At 47.9% G+C, this 27,105-nt stretch overlaps 2 protein-coding genes across 4 annotated transcripts in view; both read right to left on the reverse strand.

Annotated features, from left to right (window-relative positions):
* AVIL (advillin) overlaps positions 1-21,520 on the reverse strand; it is a 39,941-nt gene extending 18,421 nt beyond the window's left edge. Inside the window, exons 1-11 of one of the 2 annotated variants that reach the window (XM_060272099.1) lie at positions 20,626-21,520; positions 14,397-14,496; positions 12,712-12,786; positions 11,669-11,865; positions 7,647-7,755; positions 7,412-7,522; positions 6,209-6,414; positions 5,422-5,500; positions 3,322-3,420; positions 1,534-1,687; positions 294-394 (exon numbers count right to left, since the gene is read on the reverse strand). In XM_060272099.1, the coding sequence (XP_060128082.1) occupies positions 294-394; positions 1,534-1,687; positions 3,322-3,420; positions 5,422-5,500; positions 6,209-6,414; positions 7,412-7,522; positions 7,647-7,755; positions 11,669-11,865; positions 12,712-12,786; positions 14,397-14,462 (1,197 nt within the window). In that variant the 5' untranslated portion in view covers positions 14,463-14,496; positions 20,626-21,520. Of the gene's footprint in view, positions 1-293; positions 395-1,533; positions 1,688-3,321; positions 3,421-5,421; positions 5,501-6,208; positions 6,415-7,411; positions 7,523-7,646; positions 7,756-11,668; positions 11,866-12,711; positions 12,787-14,396; positions 14,497-15,834; positions 16,239-20,625 lie in introns of those variants that run through there. The other variant, XM_060272101.1, reaches the window with a different exon arrangement.
* Positions 21,521-22,114: 594 nt separating this feature from the next.
* The window catches only part of CTDSP2 (CTD small phosphatase 2), a 62,803-nt gene continuing 57,812 nt past the window's right edge, over positions 22,115-27,105 (reverse strand). For both annotated transcript variants that reach the window (XM_035103045.2, XM_035103055.2), the window contains one exon: positions 22,115-25,702. In XM_035103045.2, the coding sequence (XP_034958936.1) occupies positions 25,577-25,702 (126 nt within the window). In that variant the 3' untranslated portion in view covers positions 22,115-25,576. The remainder of the gene's footprint in view (positions 25,703-27,105) is intronic.

Raw genomic sequence — 27,105 nt, forward strand, 5'->3', positions numbered from 1 at the left:
ATCCCCTCCTCTCCAGCTGATAAGCCTTAGGCTGCCAGACCCCTCTGTGTGACATCACAGCAGCTAAGCCAATGGCAGCCAAGGTGGCTGTGACTCGCCCAACCTCACTCCCAGTATCAGAGTCCCGCAATCATTCACTGCTAGTGCATACCGATCACCTCCATGCTAGTGAGATATTTCGGAAATATAAAAGAAGAGAAAAATATTGTATGCAAATGTGGGGCACTTGTACTCACTAGAGAGCCAACAAGAAATCCAGCTTCCATGCTGGGATTGGGGCTCATAGCTCTTACCTCCACTTTTCCTTCCCCGCTGTCTACCATTCTCTCCTGGGCTGCCAACTCTGGCCGGGCATGCAAGAGGGTGGCATCAAATTTCTCTTGGGAGACCTTGGCTGGAAAGGAAACATCTGTCAAAGGGAGGAAGCAGCTGGCATCCACCACACCAAGGTTTTGCCAAGTGGGGTGCATGATCTCTTGGGCCTGGAGACAAGTACAAGGGTCGCAACGAGGCTAGGAGAAATTGCAACTTCTTGGCCAGAATTGCTGAAAACCTAAAGATGCTAATCATCATAATAATGATAATAATAATAATTTATTATTTATACCCCGCCCATCCGCCTGGGTTTCCCCAGCCACTCTGGGCAGCTCCCAACAGAACATTAAAAACATGATAAAAGATCAAACATTAAAAACTTCCCTAAGCAGGGCTGCTTTCAGATGTCTTCTAAAAGTCAGATAGTTGCTTATTTCCTTGACGTCTGATGGGAGGGCATTTCACAGGGTGGGCGCCACTACTGAGAAGGCCCTATGCCTGGTTCCCTGTAACTTCACTTCTCGTAGTGAGGGAACTGCCAGAAGGCCCTCAGAGCTGGACCTCAGTGTCCAGGCTGAATGATGGGGGTGGAGATGCTCCTTCATGTATACTGGGCTGAGGCCGTTTAGGGCAGGCTTCCTCAAACTCGGCCCTCCAGGTGTTTTTTGGCCTACAACTCCCATGATCCCTAGCTAGCAGGACCAGTGGTCAGGGATGATGGGAATTGTAGTCTCAAAACATCTGGAGGGCCAAGTTTGAGGGAGACTGGTTTAGGGCTTTAAAGCACCAACACTTTGAATTGTGCTCAGAAACGTACTGGGAGTAGTTCTTTCAGGACCGGTGCTATATGGTCTCGGCAGCCACTCCCAGTCACCAGTCTAGCTGCCGCATTCTGGATTAGTTGTAGTTTCCAGGTCACCTTCAAAGGTAGCCCCACGTAGAGCGCATTGCAGTAGTCCAAGCGAGAGATAACTAGAGCATGCACCACTCTGGTGAGACAGTCCGCAGGCAGGTAGGGTCTCAGCCTGCGTACCAGATGGAGCTGATAGACAGCTGCCCTGGACACAGAATTGGCCTGTGCCTCCAGACAACGACAACTCGGAACGACAGAATACAAACCAGAACTGGCCTGAACCAGGGATGGAGAGGGGGGTGTCTATCTATGCGGCTCCTTGCCAATGGCCCAAAGGATCCAAGGCACAACTCTACACATCTTACCAATTTTGCCAACGTTGTAGGTTCTTCCTAGCCCCGCGGTCTGGTTCTGGACTGTCCATTTCTGGAACAGCTGCTTGAACATGGCTGACTCTGCCCCGTCGTGAACAGTTTCCAGGTTGGTGCTGGAGGGGTAGCCTTTCATCTGAACAAATTCCTGTCGCGAACAAGCAAGGAAGGAAGGATATGGCTTTGGGTCCTGCCTCTAGTGCAGGTTTCCTCTGCAGCCTTCAGCATGTTGCTACTGAAAGAGAGCCCGTGTGTGGCATTGGACTAGAAACTGGGGGACCAGGCTTCAAATTCAAATTCCCAGTCACCATCTCTCAGCCTCATTCATCTCCTCTCAGGGTTGTTGTGAGGATAAAATTGGGAGCGAGAGAAGCACCTGTGCCACACTGAATTCCTTGGACTTAAAGGTGGGGACTTAAAAGTGAAAAATGGATTTACAGCAGGGGCAGCGAAACTCAGGACTGCAGGCTAAATGTGGTTCTACAGCTTATTTTTAAAAATCTGAGGGTGGGGGAAGAATAATAACCCCTTCCGTTTCTGCCAACAGGCCTGAAATAAGCCACAGCAACTGCATTCAGGCTGTTTTCTGGTTGTTTGACAACCATGTTAAGCAATTACTGGCAGCAGCAAGAGGAGGGGGTGGCTGGAAGGGAAGTTAGCACACCCTAACAAAACCTCCTTAAAGGCATCTTCCACATATCCTCTGAAAGGCTAAATAAGGATACAGGTAGTGACAATGACCGTTTCCCCAACATGAAAGGGGAGGCGCAATTTGCGCAGTCGCGTGCAGCCTCCCTGGTATCCCTGAGGCAGTTCTGGAGTTTGGAAGCTGGCACTGCCTACCTGAGGCTGGAGGCTTGAGTCGCCGCCCACTCAGTTAGCTGACCAATCCAGCCAAGGGGAGGCGTGCCAGGGGGATTGGCCAGGAGCCATTCCTGGGAAGCAGCCTCCAGATTCAGAGCTTTCCCACCCTCCACTCCCTAATTTTATGCTTGATTTGCAGGTTATTTACTTCCACAGGCTGCTTGCTTTACAGGTTTTTATTTCCACACGCAGGCGCTGCTACGACCGGCTGCTGTTAAAGGGCAGGAAAGGAATTTCCCTGCATTGGCAGGTTTCGCCTTTCCCGTAGCAATTCGTCACAACTTTGGCGGATGCAGGCCTTGGGCGGAATCCTTTAGTCATTTACATAAAGGGGAGGGGCGTGGGGGCGGTGACCCCCTGCCCTGTTGCGGCGACGATAACAGGGTTCCCGTAAACGATGCACGGGGGGGGGGCATTTGGCGATGCGAATTGGCTGTTATTGCCCTCCCCTTCCAGCGGCGGCGATCGAGGGGGGTGGGCTATCTGCTTGAACATATGTTCTCCAGAGTTAGCCCAACCCCCACAAATGCTGGACAACCCTGAAGATCACCCCACCCCTGGCTGGGGGCTGGGAGGGATATACGCCCAATGCCTGCGCCAAGGTCTTCCTACATCTGAATTTTAATAAAGTTGTGGCCAATTTTAATCCCATAAAACGTGGTCTTGTGTCATTATTCCACTCGGGGCTGCCCTGGGGACTAGGGCGGACTCCGCCTGACTGCGCAAATACTAGAAAACAGAGACAGTCCCTGGTAAATTGGAACATGCAAAACTGGCTCACCTTCCATCATAGCCAACCTTGCTTTTTTAAAAAGAATTATATACACATCTTTCTGTCTCTGCATTTCCCATCTGCATACAACTGGGGCATTTAAAATTATAACAAAATTGCAGCTTAGCTGAATTCTCGTGCCATACCAAGGCCTTAGACATGGCTGTTTGCTTCTCCATCTTAGTGGCTCCTTTGCCCTTCCAGACATAGATTTTCATCCCGCCGTGATCCAGAATGTAGCAGTCCTGAGGCACAAATGAGAAGTTTATGATTAGCACAGGAAGAATTTCTTGCAACTCCCCGACTGGTTTCATGTGTTTCTATGTGAAATGTGCAAAAACTACAAATCCTTGGTTCCCCACCCACCTCTTACCTAAACGGGCAAGAGGAATGTCTAAACCTGAGGCTGATGACAGGGGAAGAGGCTCAAGACAAGAATTGTTTTAAAAAATAAATAGTTGAGAGAGGCAGCAGCTGACACTCTAGACCAGCTGTCTTAGATTGCTGGCTACTCAATTCACATGTGGCTTCTGAATGGCAGCCACTTCTTATGGCCAGCAGGTGAGGAAAGTAGAAGAAACACATGTGGCAGATTTACATGTGGTTAGATAGTAGAGTATACTGGGGCTGTGCACACACTAGGAAAGCACATTCAAAAGATGTTCTTTCCATAATGGAGAAAGGGATAGCAGGGATGATATATAAACTGATGATAAGAGACAAAGGCAGATTAACAAGGATAATCCAGATCAAATGGAAGCAGGAAGGTATGATTCATGCAAACACGGTACAAGAAATGATGAAGAATATAAACAATATCAAAATACCGTAGAAAAGTATAAGGAACTAAGTAGAATTTTTTTACTAAAATGGCGTAGAACCCCGGCACAAATGGCATATATAGTGAAAGGACTTAGCCCCAGATGCTGGCATTGCGGTCGCAGAAAAGGATTCTATTCACACATGTGGTGGGAATGCAATATGGTTAAGGAATATTGGCAGGGGATAAGGGTAATGTCTGGATTATTCCAAATAAACATAGAAATTAATAGGGACTTGTTATTTTGGGGAATATTGGGAAATAATAAGGTATAAAGTAATAATCAAGAGTTGTATAAGATTATGATCTTAGCTGGAATGGCAGTTATTGCTTTAAGGTGGAAAGAAAAGGCTAAATGGAATATGGAAAAATGGAACAATTGTGTTTTTGAATATGTACAATCAGAAATATTTGCACAGATAGCAACAGAGGATAGATGGGAAAATAAATGTCAAAAAATCACAAACAAGTGGGCATTTTATAGGAATTGGGTAGAAAGAGGAGAAGCCTACCCGAATATACAAGAACGAATGAAGAGATTGTGTTAAAGATATGAAGAAGGAAGTCCCGATCAGGGGGGAGGGTGGGAAGGGAGGGGGGAGGGGGGAAGGCAAATTGTAAAGATACTTGGAATGAACTTATGCTTTTGTTATGTAAACCTAGTAAAATAAATACATAAATAAATAAATAATGTTCTTTCCCTTAATTCTGGGCACTGCAGTTTACAAAATGGCAATTTCCAGCAACCATTCACAAACCAGAGGGCCCAGAATTCTTTGTGGGAAATAATTGTGGCACGTGTGAGCCATTTATGGGTTTCAGCAAATGTTTTTCAAGAACATGTACTCAGAATTGAGTAGAGACAGCTCCCCTTTTGCACACATTCAAGGCCTGTGCGACCGCTGACACTCACACTGTTTTCTGCCCTGGAAGGGGGCGGAACAGCGATGAACAGCACTGGGGTGGAGTGGGGGCAGGATGGGGCAGGCGTATGCACAACCCACCAATGACCTGGAACGCAACCCCTGTGTGAATGGGAAGTTGCGTGTACGGTAGAAGGTTGCAACCACAAGGGATTTATTCCGCAGAGTTACAGCAATCTCAGTGTAAATGGTTTGTGGATGGCAGCTGCTAGGGGCGCAAAGAGGGAGCAATTTCTCTTCCATCCTGACTTGATTGCAACCAGTACTGTTTCAGTTCGGCTTCTGCTATAACCTACATTGTTTAACCAATTTAATTTCAGTGGAAGGGGAATACAGAAAATAACACAATTGTTATTTGACCTCCAAGGAACATGTGAATTGAAGCAATTTCCATTTCTGTTTCTAACTGATTTCTCAAACACCCCTAACAGTTGCAGGTTTTGTTTTTAACACGGGCATTAATGAGGCCCCTGAAGAACGCACACCCCCATTTTCAGACTTACGTCATGGCTCAGCATATCCTGCATGAGGGGCCGTTTGGCTTCTTCTGTGACTTGCATTTTCCCTCCGGAGTCCGAGACACTAGAAGAGAGGCAAGAGGGAGGGAGGAAGAGAGATTTGTCTGCTCTTTAGCTTCTGAGTTTGACAGATTGGCCAACTCCCCCAAACATTTCCTCTAAAGTCCCCCTAAAACTTTACTCGTCTCCCTTCAAGTCCCTGTCCCTCCTCAAGTGACTTCATGTTCATCATTCAATAGCTGCAATACCAACCGATGGCACGTATGTGAAGGACAGCCACCACATTAAATATCACACCTCCACATCACAATGCTTTTTCACACATTCTGCTGCAAATCATGGAATGGTCAAGTCATTGAGAGATGCACATGTTTGTGTGAATCCACCCAAAGACTTGCCAGCACCCAAGGGAACTATCATTTATTTGCTTCGGTCAACCAGATCACATTGAGACTCTTAATATTCATAAAGACTGATCTCAGTATAATGTTGAGGCTTTGCCTCTTCTTTTACTTCCGGTGTGTGTGTGTGTGCGCGTGCGCTGCCCAGCTCTTTCCTTCCCCCCTTCCTCTGTGCATGACCCAGCAGCTTTCAAAATGTCGCCTTCTCCTAGCTCTGCTAGCAGGCCGGATTTTTGAAAGCAAAAAGGGCAAGCTTATTTTCCTTCTTTCAATCTATTCTATGAGCACTAAATACCTCTTTCACATCCCCGCTGCATCAGTGTCAACTGCCACTGAGCTTCGCATGCAAAAGGGAAGTCTTATTGACGTACCGATAGAGTGAGACGTTTGTCTTGCGCTGCTGATCCACCACCTCATCAGGAATGGCGGGTTGGATTTCCCGGAACTTCTCCCCAAGCTCGCTCTCCATCACTTTCATCAAGTCTGGACTGGCGTCTTCCACCTCGCCATCCACCACCCCGATCTCAGCCCGGCCCCCACGCTCTCGGTCACGGATATCTTTGGCCAGAAGCATTGCCTAAGGAAGACACGAGGAGCACAGGAAACAGCCCGTGACCAAATCAGACCACGTGGTCCATCTTACTCAGTATTGCCCATGCTGGAGATGTCAGAGATTGAACTCAAGGGGGGGGGCTTCTGAAATGCACGGCCTGTGCTCTGAGCTGTGGCCCTTCCACACTGCCCATGAATGAATGTTGCATAAGTTTTAAACTCTCTGTGACTCGGTCTACACCAGAGTTTCCCAAACTTGTGTCTCCAATGAATGAATGTTGCATAAGTTTTAAACTCTCTGTGACTCGGTCTAAACCAGAGTTTCCCAAAGTTGGGTCTCCAGCTGTTGTTGGACTACAACTCCCATCATCCTTAGCTAGCAGGACCAGTGGTCAGGGATGATGGGAGTTGTAGTCCAACAACAGCTGGAGCCCCAACTTTGGGAAACCCTGGTCTACACTGTTGACTCTATAGGATCTAATCTGCACATGCAGTATAATTGAGGAGTTGTTGTTATTGTTGTCAGCACATAATTACTATTAGTATTCAAATTGAGCTGCTGACAATCAACAAATGCTCCAAGCCTTCTTCTTTTCCCTGCTCCTACTTTGCCTTCCTCTTAGCAAAGAAACTCTTAAAGCATCAAAAAATGTAAGCCTGCAAGTTTGATGATGATGCAGAATATGGTGATCAGCGCTGTGACACAAAGTAAAAGGTTTAGACCAGCCTTTCTCAACCTCTCTGTGGCTCGGTCTACACCAGAGTTTCCCAAACTTGGGTCTCCAGATGTGCTGGACTGCAACTCCCATCATCCCTAACTAGCAGGACCAGCGGGCAGGAATGATGAGAGTTTTAGTCAAGCAACACCTGGAGACCCAAGGTTAAGAAAGACTGTTTTAGACTATTAAAAAAACACCACCACCTCCAAACCTGGTGTGCCCACTTTAACATGTAGTTTGGCCCTCAGTCAGAACCTCAAGGGAGTATAAACTCAAGACAGGCCATCCTGCTAGAGCTCACACCTTCATGCGCTCTTGCTTGTTGCTCTCTGGCCCGTTCCATTGCACAATGACTTTGCCAAGGTCCAGTAGGAAAACGTCGCCGACATTGAAGCTGTTCCAGCTCATCTCCACCTGTGAGTGTTGAAGGCATGAGACAGCAGACAGGGGCAGGGGAGAGAGGGAAGCGGTGAGTTAGAGCAAGCCAACCAGAAGCTGAGGGCACTTTCAGATTGGGGGGGGGGCAGGGACAACTCACCTCTGCAGCTATCACATTCCTCTTGCCCTTGACGTGCAACAGACGCTTGATGCTGTAGACATTGGTCTCCACGTGGTTCAGCCCAGATGCAACACCCCCTTTCTTGTAGCTGTTTGGGGGAGAAGGGTGTGAGAACTGTGCAGGCTGGGTAACTGCCTGCTCCATAGAATTAGGAATGATCACTTGTGACTTCCGGCTACAGAGACTTCTGGCTAGCAAATGATGAGATGAGCAGAAAAATATCCAACCAATGCTGTGGTAATTGTTTCACTGTGGCTTCAGATTTTAATCAATCAATTAGATGTATTGATTTTAAGTGTATGTGTGTGAGAGAGAGAGAGTGAGAGAGAGTGAGAGAGAGAGAGTGGTACCTTGGTTTTTGAGCATCTTGGAAGCCAAACGTTTCGGTTTTCGAACACTGAAAACCTGGAAGTAAATGTTCCTTGGAAGTCGAACGGGCTTCTGCTGAGTTTTTCCCCCAATTTTCTCCATTGAATTTGCAGATCACCCTTTGCGCTTCAGTTTTCAAACGTTTCGGAAGTCAAACGGTCTTCCGGAACAGATTACGTTCAAAAACTGAGTTACCACTGTTACACCAATCGGGGACAATGAGGGCTCTTCCAAAAATGCAATTACAGTGGTACCTCACAAGACGAAAATAATTCGTTCTGTGGGTCATGCCGTCTTACAAAAAAATTCATCTTGCAGAAACAAACGGCAGCGGCAAAAAAAAAAGCGACAAAAAAAATTTGTCTTGCGAGACGCGGCGATAGAAAGCTTCGTCTCGCGAGTTTTTCGTTGTGCGAGGCATTCGTCTTGCGAGGTACCACTGTATGCGAGGAGGAGCTCGGACAGAGAGGCAGAGAGCCTCTTCCTCTGCATCTGAGCCCCCCCAAAAAAAAAATCTGGAAAAGGGTGCCTCACTCGCTGGCTGCAGAGGGCAGAACTGTACTGTTTCTCTCTCAGATGCAGTGCCACAGAGGCTGACTGGCCTAATATAACAACAGTGATATTATTGTGGGTGCCCAAGCACCCATGGCCCCCTGGAGGTGGCTCCTATGACACCAATTAATCAAAAAATATGCTTATAAGCTTGACCTTTTTTAAATTATCTTTTTTATTAAATATTTTTATTAAAGAAAATGATTTTTTAAACAATACAAATTGCCGATACATATCCAATTACAACCCCCCCTTTTCCCCCTCCCCTCCCTCTAAGGACTTCCCTCAGCTCCCCTCTCTGGTTTGTTTGTAGGCTACATATTGTTTTCTGCAGCATGTTGCTCTGCCACTGCTTCTGCTAATGGTTGTGCTTTGTCAGCCACAGTGAGAAAGCAAAGCACAGCCCCAAGATGCTGTTGGAGATTCATCCCCCGTGTCTGCAGTCATGGGATTGTTGTGTATCACATGACAGTGTATGTTTACATTCCACAGAGTGGGAAGTGCCGGAGACAGGATGTTTGTGTTACTGTGTTCCGTGAAGTGGGACTATTGTCCTTTGTTCTTGCTCTTTGCTGCCTGATGCTAGAGAGGGAGGGAGCCATGTTGCAGTGCTCCATGTGTGTTTATATGTAAACAAAAGTAGATTAGCCAAAATGCTGGGTTTCTGAATTCTGTTACGCAACTGCACAAACTCTGTGCTGATATTTCTTGGCATCAGTCGCTGTGATGTTCGGGTTGAAGAAAGCTTTTGAAGCTCCCGAACAATCGACCAGAAGGGAGGGAACATGCCAGTCGGGCATGTGTCTTTGCCAGGGTCCTACTTGTGTGTAGGAGATCCTAACAGATGCAACACCAACAATTGAATATGCACATCAGCAGCTGCAGAACATGAGATGTCAGAGTTTGCCCCACACCGGCACCTCAGGCACATGCACTTATGTGCATATGCTCACACTAAGAAATATTCCACTAAGGGAGATGATCCCAGGAGAATTACAGTTCTTGCAAACCATATTAGCAAAACATTAACAAGGCAAACCTCCCCCAATCCCAATGCAAGGCCAAAATAGACACGGTGGTTGATGAGGGATAGGTACAAGGAAATTGCATTGGTTAGGTAATCTTAGAGTCTGAATTTAATAGTTTTATAGGATGGAGGAACTGCCTAGATGGTAATGTGTATGACTTCACATAAATTGAAGTAACAAGCCAGTCCTCCTGTCTTTACAAGTAAGTTGAACACAGCCCATGGGCTCTTTGATTTTCTGTTGATGCTTCTTAATAATAGTATGTAAACAGCTTTGTGAGGTCCGCCTGAAAAGCTGTATATAAAGCAAGCACTATATAAAAGATGTGTCGAAGTGAGAGCTGGACCATAAAGAAGGCTGATTGCCGAAGAATTGATGCTTTTGAATTATGGTGCTGGAGGAGACTCTTGAGAGTCCCATGGACTGCAAGAAGATCAAACTTATCCATTCTGAAGGAAATCAGCCCTGAGTGCTCACTGGAAGGACAGATCCTGAAGCTGAGGCTCCAGTACTTTGGCCACCTCATGAGAAGAGAAGACTCCCTGGAAAAGACCCTGATGTTGGGAAAGGAGAAGGGGACGACAGAGGACAAGATGGTTGGACAGTGTTCTCAAAGCCACCAACATGAGTGCTGTCTGTAGCTGGAAATCAAATCATGACAGAGGTGGTTGTCAGAATTGCCTCCACATCTACCACGCCGCTGCAAGTTGTCAAAAGCCTGAGAGTCTGTTACACAACAATATCTTCCATGTGGAAATGTCGTTGGAAGCAGAACATCCACATCAGGAGGAGGCTGCTTCAAATACCAGATTCTGGGAACAAGTAGTATCAGAAAATGGATACCACTCCTTGCTTAAGAATACTCGTGGGTCATGTGGCTGAGCACCACCAGGAGATGGAATAGTAAAATGGTTTGCAGGTGCATTTGCCTAAACAAACAACATGTTGTTTGCTAAATGATAGGAAACAGTCATCTTCTTTATCCACCCTCTGGCATAACTTTATTCAGAAATGCAAATTTCATTGTATGATTTGTAGATACTATTACCTGCAAATATAACACCCCTTTGTTTTAAAGCCTTGCACAAGACGTGACCACTTTCTCCAGTTTTAAAATAGGAAAACGAGAAAGCCCTAACTTCCAAGGATCCCATTAAGGGAAAGCAGGGAGTATGCCCACCTCTCTCCAAGGCTTCAGACCACATAATTATTCACTGGAAACACTTTTACACTTGCCGATTCAACGCATAGCTCGAGGCACCGGGTAATAGTTGCCCTGATCCAGTGCTTTTCAAACTTTCAACACGGAAGAATCATTTCCTTGTTGATATGTCTGTCAAGAACCCCAGAGGATTTGAGGGATGGGGAAGACAAGTTCATTCACGCTTCTCAAAATGTGTGTTGAAACCCAGCGATCCTTGAAATTGGCACTTCTCTGAAAAAAACGATGCAGTTCTACAACGAAAAGGATGTACGAAAAAGCATTAAATTGGGACAAAGTATGCAAAAATGTGCAAGGCAGAGAGAGATTTTAGTACTTTCTTGTGTTCCATGATCACTGCAGATGGTGACAGCAGTCATGAAATTAAAAGATGCCTGCTTCTTGGGAGAAAAGCAATGACAAACCTAGACAGCATCTTAAAAAGCAGAGACATCACCTTGCCAACAAAGGTCCGTATAGTTAAAGCTATGGTTTTCCCAGTAGTGATGTATGGAAGTGAAAGCTGGACCATAAAGAAGGCTGATCGCCAAAGAATTGATGCTTTTGAATTATGGTGCTGGAGGAGAGTCTTGAGAGTCCCATGGACTGCAAGAAGACGAAACCTATCCATTCTGAAGGAAATCAGCCCTGAGTGCTCACTGGAAGGACAGATCCTGAAGCTCAGGCTCCAATACTTTGGCCACCTCATGAGAAGAGAAGACTCCCTGGAAAAGACCCTGATGCTGGGAAAGATTTAGGGCACTAGGAGAAGGGGACCGGCCATGCCTGGATTTACAAGAAAAGGGCTGCCTGCCAAGATGTTGCCATTCCCATGACGACCCCTTACTCACATGAGACCTTGCTTGAAGTAGCCCTTGAAGAGCTCAGACTCATGGCCCTGCACCTCACGGTGCTGCACAGGAACTCCACCGAGGTAATCATCCAGCTGGGTGGTATAGATGGCAGCGCAGCTCTGCTCGTCCAGCGAGGAACGTTTCCCAATCCAGTAGTGGATGTCATAGGACAAGGCGCTGCCTGATTTACGGGTCTGCAGGAGGGACAAACGTCACTGGGATAAGTAAGTACAGTTATAGGGTCCAGGACCCCTGACTTGCATGCCATAAGAATAATAATACAGTAGTAGCTCGGTTTAAGTACACAATTGGTTCCGGAAGTCTGTACATAACCTGAAGCGTACTTAACCTGAAGCGAACTTTCCCATTGAAAGTAATGGAAAGTGGATTAATCCGTTCCAGACGAGTCCACAGAGTACTTAAAAGTACTCAAACCAAAGCGTACTTAAACCGAGGTATGACTGTAATAACAACCAAAGTCCCTGAATGACGGAGCACTGAGTTTGCTCCCAGCTTAGAATCCTTGGAGCAGGGTTTCCTAAACTTGGGTCTCCAGCTGTTTTTGGACTACAGCTCCCATCATCCCTAGCTAGCAGGACCAGTGGTTAGGGGTGATGAGAACTGTAGTCCAACAACAGCTGAAGATCCAAGTTTGGAAAACTCTGCCCTGGAGCCATTCCACCACAAAGCCCACCACTGCTCTTTAACCTTCGCAGTGCATCACTGTCTGCAACCGCTAGCTATGGCATGGGTAGGCAAACTAAGGCCTGGGGGCTGGATCCGGCCCAATCACCTTCTAAAGGGTCAGCAGCTGGCAGGCCCTAAAGAAATCCAGGCCTCTGAAGGATGGCGTTTGGACTTCCCAGCTGCCTACATTGGAGGCAAATGGGGAATATGATTGAGTGGCATCTCCAGAAACATGATTTGGCAGGATGCTATTGGGGGAAACCTGGAGCCTTTTTCCCATCTCAGAGTAGCTTTGCAGCTAAACTAGAGCGGACTGGGGTGATCGAAACCAATAAGCAAGGATCTCCACTTACCGAGAGGAGGACGTAGCAATCACCTTCGTAGAAGCTGCCATGAGCTTTCGGAGGCACCAGCACCAGATCCATTTTCTAGGAAGGAGAAACGCAGTACATGAAGCAACCCCCATGCCCCAATTTAGTGGCTTCAGTGACAGTTTCCAACCATCAATGCTCCCAAGCCTCTCACAGGCATCCCATGGTGATGCAGACGATTTCCTTATTAAATACTCATAGCTGCCAAGTTTTCCCTTTTCTCGCGAGGAAGCCTATTCAGCATAAGGGAAAATCCCTTTTAAAAAGGGATAACTTGGCAGCTATGTTAAATACTTCCAACCTACACTTTCAACTCAAAACAAATGTTTAAAACTTTTTTTAAAAAACCTTTCAGACTTATATGAATAAGTGCTTAGGGCTAAAAAATTGATTAACAGCAGCACCCCGCTCCCCAAAAAATGACCTTCCCTATCTCCGTCCCAGTACGTTTCCGAGCACAATTCAAAGTGTTGGTGCTGACCTTTAAAGCCCTAAATGGCCTCGGTTCAGTATACCTGAAGGAGCGTCTCCACCTCCATCATTCTGCCCAGACACTGAGGTCCAGCACCGAGGGCCTTCTGGCGGTTCCCTCGTTGCGAGAAGCCAAGTTGCAGGGAACTAGGCAGAGGGCCTTCTCGGTGGTGGCGCCTGCCCTGTGGAATGCCCTCCCAACAGATGTCAAAGAGGAAAACAGCTACCAGATTTTTAGAAGACATCTGAAGGCAGCCCTGTTCAGGGAGGCTTTTAATGTTTAATAGATTATTGTGTTTTATTTTTCTGTTGGAAGAAACCCAGAGTGGCTGGGGAAACCCAGCCAGATGGGCGGGGTATAAATAATAAATTATTATTATTATTATTATTATTATTATTATTATTATTATTATTATTATTGCTGCTATCTTATACTCAGTGATAGTTGGGGGAAAGAGATGCTCCCTTAATTATCTAAGGCTTAAGCGATGTGAATTACAGGCAGAACTTGTGGAGCTCCCGAAGTTTCAGTGTAATGTGCTCTAGACCAGGGTCCCCAAACTAAGGCCCGGGGGCCGGATGCGGCCCAATCGCCTTTTCAATCCGGCCCGCAGATGGTCCGGGAATCAGCATGTTTTTACATGAGTAGAATGTGTCCTTTTATTTAAAATGCATCTCTGGGTTGTTTGTGGGGCATAGGAATTCATTCTTTTTTCCCCTTCAAAATATAGTCCGACCCCTCACAAGGTCTGAGGGACAGTGGACCGGCCCCCTGCAGAAAAAGTTTGGTGACCCCTGCTCTAGACAAAATCCAAGCTGGACTAGCTGCAGTTTCTGAACTATCTTCAAGGCCAGCTCCACACAATGCATGTTACAGCAGCCAATCAGTTGCCAGCACACGCAGGATAGAAATTAAGCAAGCTGAAGTTTTCAGCAGCAGGTAAGTACAATGATAGGAGTGATCTCCACCTTTTGGATTTCAGCCTCTCCAACAACTGTTAAAGCTCTGGGGGCCTTATGAGAAAGAAAGATGGTCACCTTGCCTAGCTAGAAAGAGTTACCTAGATGGCAGGTTCGGTACTCAAAGTGGAATTATTAACAAGTGAAAAGGTGGTGCCCCATCAGTTAGGTCCCTGCATAGCTTGGGAGAGGAGAGAAACCTTCCGCTTAGACCTGAGAAAATTCCATTGTCCCACCTCGATTCTCCAGATGATCAGTCCAGGTGTATTGGTAACCGTCTTGAAGGCACTGGTGAGAGCCATGGTGGCTTTCAGTTTCTGGAATACTCAACAAAACCTGCCAAATAAGAACAAACAGGTTAGCCTGTTGTTACCAAGGGCAGAATATGGGGTTCAACTTTGCCACGAAGCTCAGTGAGTGATCTTGAGCCAGACTGAAGTCTTTCCCACAGAGTTGCTGTAAGGATAAAATGATGAGCGGGTGGAACACACCATATACCTGAAAGAATGCATCCTTCCCTATGGGCCCTCTCAGTTGCTAAAATGGACAAGGGGGGAGGATGCCTCTTGGTTGTCCCACCACCCTCAGAAGCCCAGGAGATGTCCCAGGACAGAGCCTTCCCTGTGGCAGCCCCCAGGCTGTGGGACTCCCTCTGCACAGAGGTGTGTCAGGCACCTTCTTGTGTTATGCAGCTTCTGGCAAATGCTGAAGGTTAACTTTTTAATCCTAGCTTTTGACCCTTGAGATGTATGTTTTTAGGAGCCTTCTTATTTCTGCCGTTTTAAGTCGATTCTAATATTGTAACCCACCCTGGGACCTTAAGGTGAAGGGCAGGTAAATAAATAACAGCAACAAGAACAACAATCATGTACTGTACTTTGACTTGCGCTCCTTGGAGGAAAGGCAGGTGGGGTCTCTTCCAACCCAACCTGGTGATGCTGAGAATTGAACCTTGGACCTTCTGCATGCAAACTGGATGCTCTGCCCCTGATCTATGGCCTTTCTGACATTTTCCTTCTCTCTACAGCTTGGAGGGAGCCTCCCAGTTGGCAGGGCTTATCGAAACAGAGACAGGCATAGTTGCTAGAGCACTGGCATTTCTTTGCCACAAGAATGGTATCCACACCACGCACTGCGCCACGCCACATTTTTAAGCGGCATAATTTACCCCTCGATTTCCCCTTGCCCTGCCTTGCTCCACAACCAGGACCAGCTTTTGATGCCTGGCATTTGCCAGCACGGACTTCCAGATGTTGTCGGACTGCAACCCACGTCATTCTTGACCACCGGCCAATGCTGGCTGGGGCTGATGGGAGGTGGAATCCTGCACCTGGAGCCCAGCAGTTTCCCAATCTCTGTCCTAGAAGACGGGAAGCAAGGACAAGAGCGATGCTCAGCGTGTCCCTACTTCCTTTCCCTCGACTCCGAGTAATCACAGCCAACCCAGTTAAATGAGAGACAAAGAGTAAAGCTTTTCTGGCAAAAGGGAAGGATCTCCCAGGCAGGATTGCACGCAATTTTGCCCCAGTAGTTAAAAGGCACTGGATAAACCCTGTTCTCTATGGGCACATGTGAGCCTCACTGCACAGGTAGACGGAGCCTCTCTTCTCATCCTTACAGCTGGGGCTCAAGTCACCCATACAGAGGACAGGAGAGTGGCATGCGGATACTTACAAATCACTGTGAGGCAGTAGATTCTCAGTGCTAGTTCCTCCTGAATGTGGCAGGGAGAGGCACACTCAAAAAGACCAGTAAAGCATTCTGGGAGATGCAAGGGCAGGCTGGATCAGAGCGGCTGAACCCACAGCGGCAGACTACACCCTCCTCCCCCTTTTCCATAACCCCCAATTGCTCAGTCATTGAAAGCAGATGGCGGGATTTAACAAGGGGAGTAGACCAGTCCTACAGACTCTCGTTCGGGGCCTTGGAGGCATCCCAAAGGCTGGGATTGATTAGCCAGAAACATGCAGGGCTGAGGCAGCTCAAGTTCCAGAGAAACAGGGCGGCCATTTGGACTTTGCTCTGGAAAGAACTGTCCGGCCCTCTCCTCCTTTTGGCAAGTCGAACAGGCACAGAGGTCTGTGGTTCAGGCCTCCCCACCCCCACCCCCCGCTGCCACACTTCTGAAAGCTGAGGAATCTGCCTTTGCTTTGTGTAAAAACTATAGGGGACCAACGCAGATATAGCGGGTGGCTTCACTATAAACCTTTCACTCCACGGGCGATGTCTGGAGTGATTCCTGTAGCGCAACACACATGGAAATTTTTGCATCAGAGTGGGAAATCTTCCATGTGGATTCTGCAGCAAAGTAGGAAATTCATAGTCTCCTTGCTTCCTGTTTGTGAATAATTCCTACAGAATATTTGTGGGGTTTTCCATTCTTGCATAACAACTAAAAAAAAATGTTCTGGTGCAGTCATCCCGGTAAATTCAACACAGAAATATAATTTCACGTCACATCAGAACTAACTCACGTGTTAATGTCTCAGTCCAGCAAAGGAACAGCTGGTACATTTGCGTTGGGATTTTCATTCTGGGGTCCATCGAACTTTATGGATGCAACGGCTGGTGTGGGTGAAAATCTCCACTAGCTGAGATTACCAACCACAGAGATGGACTGCAGTCTAGGCGTCCTCTCCAACGCAGTTAACTCTGCAGCTTTCTTTCCAGGCCAGGTTTGTCTAATACAGAACCACTCTGTAGCCTTGAACTATGCCAGCTATTCCTGGCAGTGTCAAGAGAAACCATCATAGTCAAGTTGTGACTCCAGAGGTGATAGGATTCCATGTTTTTCATGATTTGCTGGTTCAGCCAGGTTATAGATTGCATTCAGATAACATATACCATATTGGCCTGAATATAAGCCTCACTTTTTTTCCAAATTCCGACCGTGAAAAGTTGGCTTTTATGGTATCGCTGCTGAAACAGACATACGGTAAAACGGAACGGATGTGCCTCTGCAGAATTTTTATATTCAGGTATTCTCTCTCTCGCCCCCCCCCTGAATTTTAAAGGTGCGGCTTATATTCGGGTGTGGCTTATTTTCGGGCCAATGCGGTAATTCATATAACAGAGTTACATAATGACTCTATCCAGATATAGTTCATGCCGGGGGTGCCAACTTGAATAAAATATTAGGGGGGGGAGGTAACCCATGGATCACAAGGCATGGCATGCACATGCCATTTGCATAGCAATGCCCATCAACTTTGTGGGGGCCTGGCCCCCTCAAATATTTTATTGGGGGGGGTCGAAGACCCTTCAGCCTCTAGGAGTTGGCTCCTATGGTTCATGCAAATATGCACATACAAACTGTGTGATTCATGTTCCTTTCTGCATTGATATGTGGATTGTAATGTATGCTCTTACATCTCACAGTGCAAAAGGGATCATTGAGGACACTCTGCGTCCCAATGCCTCTAATTTGTTTAAAATTGTTTCCCCTTCAGAAGCAATCTTTAATCAATAGCACTGGTGTTCATCCATTACAATATATTGTTCCCAATTTCAATGGTGCAGCTTAGAACCAGGATTTAATAGTTTTAGGGTAGGGGTAGGGTAGGAGATATTAGCTTCCTCATCCACCGTCTCTTCTGGACAAATGTTCCGTGGGCTGGGTGGGTGTCAAAGGTCAGAGGTGGGTGGGGCCAGAGGCAAAACTTGGAGGAGCAATGCTGCAACAACATATAGTGGTACCTTGGTTTACGAGCTTAATCTGTTCCGGAAGTCCGTTCTTAAACCAAAACCGTTCTTAAACCGAGGTATGCTTCTCCCTCCGCCGGTGCCCTTCCACCATTCGGATTCCATTCTTAGACCGAGGTAAAGTTCTCAAACCGGTTTTGCAGAGTTTGTAAACTGAATCATTCTTAAACCGGACTGTTCTTAAACTGAGGTACCACTGTATTAGCTTTTACACAAACTCACGCACCCTTCTTTCACCCTGCCATCCAGGCAAGCGAAGAAGCATTACTGTATAGTCCAAAAGGTGAAGTGTTATTAAATGTATCCAGTTCCAGCGATTTGGAAATGCCTCCACCAGAAGGTAGCAGCATCCCCGCTTCCTCAGAGATGCTGCCCCCAGCCAGGGACGTTTCTCCACCGCCCATCCTGCTTGCAACACCACCGTCACCCCAAGTTCCGGTGCAGCAGACTCCAGCCACTCCTGTTCCTAGGAGGTCCCAGCAGAAACGCCAGCCACCTGATTACTTGAGGGACTTTGAGTGCTTCGCGCACAAGGAGGGAAGGGGTGTTATGTATTGGTTTAATTTGTGTACGTGAGTTCCTCTGCTAGTCCTGTAACTACCTTTCCCGCTCCAGGGCGATTCAAATGGGTGCAGTGACAGTTGCCATTGGTTAACTTGTTAGCACAATTTGGATCCTCACTCTGATAGGGTCCCGCCAAAATCTAAATGTACCCTTTCCCCAACCCCTGCTCCTGAGAGTATAAATGGAGCTCATCCTTTCCCTCCAGTTAGTCAAGATTCCTACTGCAATAAAGAAGACTGTTCTTGTTATACTTGACTCCTAGCAGTTCCTTGCTAGTATGCTGACTCACTATTCAGAGCTGACTTCACGAAGAGCTGAAATCGCACTCACGACATAATAATAATAATAATAATAATAATAATAATAATAATAATAATAACAACAGGCAGCTATTTTGGACTCACCCTTCTTTTTCAAAGTAAGTTTGTTGTCACTGTTCTACAGAAAAGTTTCAGAATGGGTTTAAGGAACCGTGGATATGGCATCTGGTAATCAGGGAACATGGATATCCATGGGGCGGGGGGGGGGGGAAGGGGGCATTTGTTGCCTCTCCCCCAGTCTGGATGTCTCCAGACATCCAGCTTTATTTCTTCTTTATTTCTACCACCTTATGTACATTGCAAAATGTACAGGCACAATTAATCTTTTTTTGTTTGTTTGGTGGAATCTAGACACACATTTAAAAATGCTGTGAAATGTTTTTTTAAAAAAAGCCTTTTGAAAAATATATTGCATTTGCCATAAAGCTCACCATCACCATCTAATGTCAGATTTGCATAATGCACTTGAAATGCACTTAAAATGTTATATTTGCAACTGTATAGCAGAGTCCTTTGTGAGAAACTACCGTATTGGCTCGAATATAGGCCGCACCCGCAAATAAGCCGCACCTTTAAAACTGGGGGGGGGGGGGAGAGCCATGCTGATTTGCTGGCGGATAAGGTCGCGAATATAAGCCGCACTTTAACTTTTCACAATCAGAATTTGGGGGGAAAGTGCGGCTTATATTCAGGCCAATACGGTAGACAGCTCCCCGCTCCAGAAAAATTCCCTGCAGAGAACCATGTCGAAGTGCCCAGTGCTGTAGCTCCTAACCCAGGCACCCCCAAACTTCGGCCCTCCAGATGTTTTGGACTACAATTCCCATCATCCCTGACCACTGGTCCTGTTAGCTAGGGCTGATGGGAGTTGTAGGCCAAAACATCTGGAGGGCCGCAGTTTGGGGATGCCTGTCCTAACCCTTCTGTGTGCTCAGTCGCTCTTCCTTCCTTCCTATCGCTGTTGTTTAAATCTTCTGCAGTCTGCAAAATGTCCATACTGTAATCAGAATAAACATAGCACAAAATGCAGAATTTGAGTTCCCTTGTCATTGGACTGTGTGTGTGTGTTTTGTTTTGGGCCAGCCCTTAACTGGGAACATTCACTTTATTCTAAAATGCATCAATGGTCTTGGCAGCACTAATAGAACCACTAATTGACTTAACTTACAATCTGCTGCCTGTGATGTCACCTAATGGATGCCCAGAGTTACTGACTCATCCCAGGTAGCCAGACAAGAACACGAAACAGGGGAGGCAAGCTTTGCCCAGGGAACCCAACTTCATTGCCAGGCTTCAGCCCTGGAATATGCAAAATGTGACTTTTGAGCATGTACAGAGTGCCTTTCGATTACCACCAAGGAACCCCAACCAGCCCACACCTGTCTTGTCTGGCAGACATGACCTGTATAAATATTTTTTATTTTTAAAAAACCACGGCTCAGCTAGAAAGCTGAGCAAGCCACCCTGTCTCATCTACCTGACAGGGCTGTTGTGAGAAAATGAGAACTCAGTCTATGCCACCCTATGCTCCCTGGACGAAGACCAAGATGCAAATAAAATTCTCTTCAGCTCAGCTGTTTTCTTACGAGTCCAAATAAATTTCAGAAATCTGGGGTTGAAATCCCATGCACAACTGGGAGTAACTCGGGGGTGCTTGCTTCTGAACAGACACAGTAAGCTAAACAGTTGTGTTTCAGAGTCCCGCTCATCTCTTTGACTTGCCGCTAGCAGAATCTGATTTTTCTCCTGAGGCCCTTCCAGAAAACCTAGATCAATCAGGTCCTCATGACAACCACCCCTTATTTGAAGCCCTGCCTGGATGGTCCTCCCTCCCCTCCCGCCTCTTGCTTTGACCACCCATAAATCAAGCAGCACTCACCTGGGTCTGCTGCGGACTCCTCTGCGCTGCAAGGCCCAGGGCTGAGGAGCACAAGCTGTTCAGGGCAGGAGGAAATGGGTTGCTCCAGCTCCAAGTAGCAGAGTCAGTCCAGAGGAACGATCCAGGCTCCTTCGCTAAGATTTGCCTGCATTTGCATCTTGCCTTTATACCAGCTGCCTGGGCCAATCAGTGCTGGCCTAGACCAGCAGCGTGGATTAGTTTAGGGAAAATGTCTTTATTTGTTTTGACAAAAGGAGACTCCCAAGTCTGCTTTCTCTTCTCCGCAACCCTCCCTGCACTCCACCCATGTCCACTCCACCCATTTCCCATTGATTTTTCTAAAGTGCAGCGCTGCATCAATAATGCAAAGAAATGGGGGGCAGGAGATGGGGATCTAACCACATTAGAGTGGCTTGCTCGGAACCGAGGAGGAGAGGAATGATGGTGGGGAGAGAAGGGTTGTCCGCCAGGGATAATCTCGATTCTTCTGAGGTCTCCAGCAAATCTTTAAATGCTGCATTGGATATCAAGTGGGGGGATGGCTTTCGGGCATCAAAGGAGCTTCTTCAAGGTAAGGCTGGCTCCAGAGAGCGGGGCAGTCAGTCAAGGAAAACAAAAGGCCCACTGGCAGGGAGAATTCCACATGTCCCATCTTGCTCTCAGGTTAAGGGTGGCTGTCTTGCCTGGGCCTACTCCTGTCCGCAAATTATAAAACCCGGAGCAGTCAAGCCTTGTGATAACCAACCAAGTCCTGCAGTTGGTTTTGCACATGGAGTTCATCGGTTGGTAAGTGAAAAATCAAGGGATGAAGTTGGAGGAGAGCAAACCTTCATCAGAATTCTAAAAATTAAAATGCTTTCTGCTTCTCTCCACCACCACCCCTCTCCACTCCCCCCCAGGGTAGTCTTATCCAGGCGTGGTGCTAGGGCTGCAGCCGCTGGGGAGCTCACAGTGTCCCCTCCGTGGGCGGGAGGGCGCTCCTCCCGCCCACGGAGGGGACGCTGTGAGCTCCTCGGGGAGCGAGCGGGCAGGCGGCGGCGTGGGGGTATTGCGGGGCAGGCTTGGCAGCGCCCCCTCCATTTTGGCGCCCTAGGCAATGGCCTAGTCCACTTAAATGGACGCACCGGGCCTGGTCTTATCCATGTCTTTGGATTATAGCACTCAGTAACTTTTAACAAATGACTGACTGTACCCCCCTGCATCACTTGATTTCTCATATCGTAAAGGGTGGCAAATGTGCAAATTTGCTCTCCAAGGACAAGAATTGCATTGAGATGCTCCTAAGCTCCCTTTGTGACTCCTAAGATCTCACCTGTTATTCCAGTTGTCATGTGTGAACCAACCTTGCCTGTGGTGCTTTCAGAGCTAGATTATTTTCTGCAGCTGGGGAAAATTTTACCTCCCGAAATTTGCCACCCAGCTTCAAAAGGATATTGCATTAGGCCTCCAGAACCCACCCTGCTCAAAGACTTAGGAAAAAGAGAAGACGCACACCTGCTCTCTTTTATTATTTCTTTAATTTGCAGTTAATACAAAGATTCCAAAAATAGAAAGAGATCGAAATGGCAGCAGTGCCGGCTTCAAGTTTTGGGATATCTTTTTTTTTTCAATTAAAACAAAATTTTTAAAAAAGAAAAACCACCCAGCAAGTGAGGACACATGACTAAGGCAATTGATGTTTTCATACTTCTACGAAGTGGGGACAGAAGGGGGAAGCCCTGGGCTCTGTTACTCAAAAGCCACCCGCTATGCATGTCTGAAAAGAAGGGATGCGAGAGGAACAGCAAAAGACTCTCTCTCGTGTGTGTGTGTGTGTGTTTACTTTCATGGGAGGAGTATGCAGAGCACCCCTAAAAGGCACACCCCTGATTAAGCATTAGGGCTGCCTCTTCGATGGTGCTTCACCCTAATCGTCAGCTGGGTTTGATCAAGGCACAATCCCAACATTGGCAATTGGACTCAGGTTATCATCATGGCTATTAAACAGGGCAAGGAAGCCTCATGCAGAGTGGGAATGGGCATCAGCAGACTCAGCCCTCGAGTTAATTCACACAGCCAAGCTTGTTCCATCGCTCGGCAGACTTTGCGGTTCCACATTACTTTCAACAAGCTTGTTGAAACTGGGAGTGCTCAGTTTAATTTATCATGCATCAGCCTCCTTAGCCCAAAACCTGCTCCGCACAGATCCCACCACACTGTGACTGACAAAACTTCCACCCGTTTGCCCAAATCTTAAGTCCCGTGACTGGGACGGAGGAGAAATTCTGGAGCACATTTCACCAGCCAAGGTGGAGGAGTGTAGAAAACAGGAGTGCAATGTTTTCCCATCGAGTGAAGGGGTTTCGGAGCTGAGCTGAGCAAAAGGAGCCGGTTGAAGGAAGGGCCAGGACAACAGCAGGCAGGTTGCGTGAGGAGAGGGAGGGAAATGGAGGCACGTTCTCCTCGGCTGCCAAAGGAGGATAGGCTCAACCAGGAAGGAAAACAATGGGTTTTTGTTCTTTCTAGCACACATTAACTTCGCAGCGTTTAAAGCTCTCTCACTGGTATGTGTCGTGGAGAAAACAGAACTAGAAGAAGAAACTCTTCCCTCCATGAAGTTAGGGACTTGTGTGTCACCTCCATTACCCTCTCCACAGCTGCTGAGGCAAAGAGAGTGGAAGCAAGGCCAGCAAGAGGAGGAAAGAGAAGCAGCAGCCGCAGACTCCTCTCAAGCACCATTTGAGGCCTAGCACACACACACAGAGAGACACACGCACGCACACACACGCGCACACACACACAGGTCAAGGAGTAGCCAATCCTCACACTTAAAAAATGGCGACTGAAACTTCTAGAAGCACTTTGGCCAGGCTAAGAGGTGCCTGCTCACTCAGCCAAAAACAAGGATGGTAAAGCTTTGGTCCTGTTGCGCAGGGAGGAAGCCTTCCAGATGTTGTTGGGCCCCAAACTCCTGTCAGCCGCTACGGACAACTGTCAGGGGTGATAAGTCTCCTAAGTCCAGCAACATCTGGATGGGCCACAGGTTCTCTCACTCCTGGTTTTGTTTTTTAGCTTCCTGCCCCAGGTGGCGAGGTGACCCACGCTACCTGCCCCCCTTGCGTCCAAATCAAGGAGGCAGCACCAGAAAGAAACAAAAAGAACCCTGAATGGCCCCATCCTGCCCCCACCCCCCACAACGGCTAAGCATGGAGTCACTTGCAATGTATTGCTTACGGGAGCGGGAGGGAGAGAAGCAAGATGGCTGAGCTGTGGGTATTTGGTTGCCACCAATGGCACTTCGAAAGCACTTGTTCACAGAACGTTAAGAGACACGACTAGGAAAGGCAGCGTACCATATTGCTGGGGGGAGACCCAGAAAGGGAGAGGCGGCGGCCGCTCCCAAGCAATATCAACATCTACGTTTGGGTTTCTCGAGAGCTGGTGCCGCCGTGAAAATGCTGAGGGGAAGAGTGTGCAAAAAGGCCCAGCTGGCTTCTCTGGGGCCCGTTTCCTAAGAAAGCCTGGCAGAAAAAGAGAGGCTCTGTCTCTTCATGAGCAGAGGCTGCAGCAGCGACATTCCCCTTGCTCTCCCAACGAACACCACGAGACAATGGAACAGGCCGCCCCCTGCCCACCGCCAGCTTCTAACACGCTAGTTCATGATTCCCTGAGGCCACCCGAGGGGCCGGGCTTTTCAAGTTACGGCGATGGAGCCTAGAACGAGTCCTGAGCGGAAAAGGCAGGGTGCCTCTGTTGCACCCGCCGCAGAAAGCCACCCACAGGCACCCTCCTGTCCTTCAAAGCTAGCAATTCACACTGAGGGAGGGTGCTGAGGCAGGTTTAAAGTAACCCTGTGACCTGGTCTGTGTGTCCCCCCCCCCCACCCAAGAAGCAAAAATAGGCCAGAGCGCAGAAATATGGCAATCTCTGCAGCATCGGTCCTCAACCGATGTGGAGTTTGTGGGAATGGGCCGGCTGACTTAGCCTCAGTCCTTTTCTATGCTCGTGCCACGGTTTCTTTTTTTTTTAACGTTAAGAGGGTTTCTGAAAGAGTCCCTTCCCCTCTGGGGCTGAACCCTACAGGCTGAACCCAAATCACAAGACACAGTATAAAAACAAGTTAAAGGCTTCCCAAAAGCCAACAGGACAATTAGGGACAAAGACCCCTGAAATTGTGGGTTCACTACTGCTCTGAAGGGGAAACCCTGGAAGGGAATAGGACCAAAAAAGGGGGGAGATACTTTCCCCCCTCTCTCTAACCAGGTATCCAAGGCGAGGAAAGCCTCTCCTCCGAGGAATCCAGTGGCCTGAGCAGCTGAAGGAGAGGATCCCTCAGAAAGACACCTGGCTAGGACAGAAGTATTGGAGAGCCACCTCCGTGCCCTGCCCTGCGCAGCCTTCCTGGGAGATAAGGCGGCAAAACTGCTAGGCCCCATGGCTGTGCCCCAGGTCCTGGGTAAGCAGCACTCTCAGGAGCATCTAAGAGGGAGCGAGGAGGCATATAGCTTTTGTAATCCCAAAAGAAGAAGGGTCAGCCAAGACATTTGGCATTGCTTTAGAGGAGGAGAGGAGAGGGTAGGCAGGGGGAACAGGCAGCTTACACTGCACAAACCACACCCAGAACTAACCACCCTGCAGCGAATGGAGGAAGCCGAGCCCTGGAGAAATGGTGCGCCTTCACGATGCTCCCTGTATCCTCGCAGTGCATAGATACAAGCGCTGTTGGGGACGGGGCCTTGGGTGACCCTGCTTTTGGAGGAAAGGCCAGAGGCTCTGGGATCCTGCCATACCCTGGTTGGAAACTGCTCTGGCGCTGTCCAGTGGGGCGGCCGTTCAGGTTATTGCCTCCAAAGTGCTTGCATCTGCCTTGCGGTGGGGTTGCGGAGAACCGTCCCCACGGCTCCCCCTTCCCCTCCAGGCCAGTACTGAAGGCACTGAGTGAAAAAAGTTCCTCTGTGGGCATAGGAAGGCCTTAGGGCGCCCTCAGCTGGCCAAGGCTGGTGTAGACATCCTCCGCTTCGCTCAGCTCCTCAAAGATCGGGATCAGGTTCAGCAGCTCGGTGTCGGCCATGTCATCAAACCAGGACTGGACTGGCACCTATGGGGAAATCGAAAAGAGCAAGGAGAAGTCAGTCGGGAGCACTGCGGTGCGTATAGATAGGAAGAAGAAGAAGAAGAAGAGTTTGGATTTGATATCCCGCTTTATCACTACCTGAAGGAGTCTCAAAGCAGCTAACATTCTCCTTTCCCTTCCTCCCCCACAACAAACACTCTGTGAGGTGAGTGGGGCTGAGAGACTTCAGAGAAGTGTGACTAGCCCAAGGTCACCCAGCAGCTGCATGTGGAGGAGCGGAGACACGAACCCGGTTCCCCAGATTATAAATCTACTGCTCTTAACCACTACACCACACTGGCTCTCCATTAGGAGAGCTACACCATTAGGAAGCAGAGACCTAATGTTTTTGGGAAATTGGAAGGAACCAAGAAGACCCGGGAAGACCTGGGAGCAGAATTCAAACGCTGCAGTAATCACTTGGCTATTAATATGAAATGTGGCTACATCATAGCTGCCAAGTTATCCCTTTTTTACAGGGATTTTCCCTTATGCTGAATAGGCTTCCTCGCGAGAAAAGCGAAAACTTGGCAGCTATGGGCTACATCCCCTCAGAAGAGACAGATCTGCTCTCACATCAGGCACATGTTAAAAAACACTCCATGTATTTAAAGAGCTTTGGGAAGTATTCAGGCGAATATTCAAAATACGGTGACAATGCAAGACTTAATTTTTAAACAGGGTGCACGAAAGGTAATTGTTGTAGATGAAACTAGTTACACTAATACTAACTGCTCACTCACTCCTACAATTATGGCCACAGCTATGAATTGTCACCTGGAAAACCTTGCAGATGTGCTCTGTTGGATAGGTTTGGGAGAATATTTCACGCGCTGGAGAACTTTTGAGGTTGAGCTGGCTGGAGTAATGAGAAAAGGGAGGAAAGAAGTAGATTTGAAGGGGGAAATGATGTGGTACAGTCAGCCTTCCTGAGAATTTACCACTTCAGAAGTGTGGTGTGTATGTATGTGTGTGTGTGTGTGTGTGTGTGTGTGTGTGTGTGTGTGTGAGAGAGAGAGAGAGAGAGAGAGAGAGAGAACAAACATGTTTTGAATGACCCTACCTAGCACACAAGGGGTGCGGGTGGCTCTGGCTTAAACCACAGAGCCTAGGGCTTGCTGATCAGAAGGTTGGTGGTTCAAATCCCCGCTACGGGGTGAGCTCCCATTGCTCAGTCCCATCTCCTGCCAACCTAGCAGTTCGAAAGCATGTCAAAGTGCAAGTAGATAAATAGGTACCACTACAGCGGGAAGGTAAACGGCGTTTCCGTGCATGTGCTGCTCTGGTTCGCCAGAAGCGGCTTTGTCATGCTGGCCACATGACCCGGAAGCTGTACGCCGGCTCCCTCAGCCAATAATGCAAGATGAGTGCCGCAACCCCAGAGTCGG

Source organism: Zootoca vivipara, chromosome 2 (assembly GCF_963506605.1).
Source record: "Zootoca vivipara chromosome 2, rZooViv1.1, whole genome shotgun sequence".
NCBI classification, from domain to species: domain Eukaryota; kingdom Metazoa; phylum Chordata; class Lepidosauria; order Squamata; family Lacertidae; genus Zootoca; species Zootoca vivipara.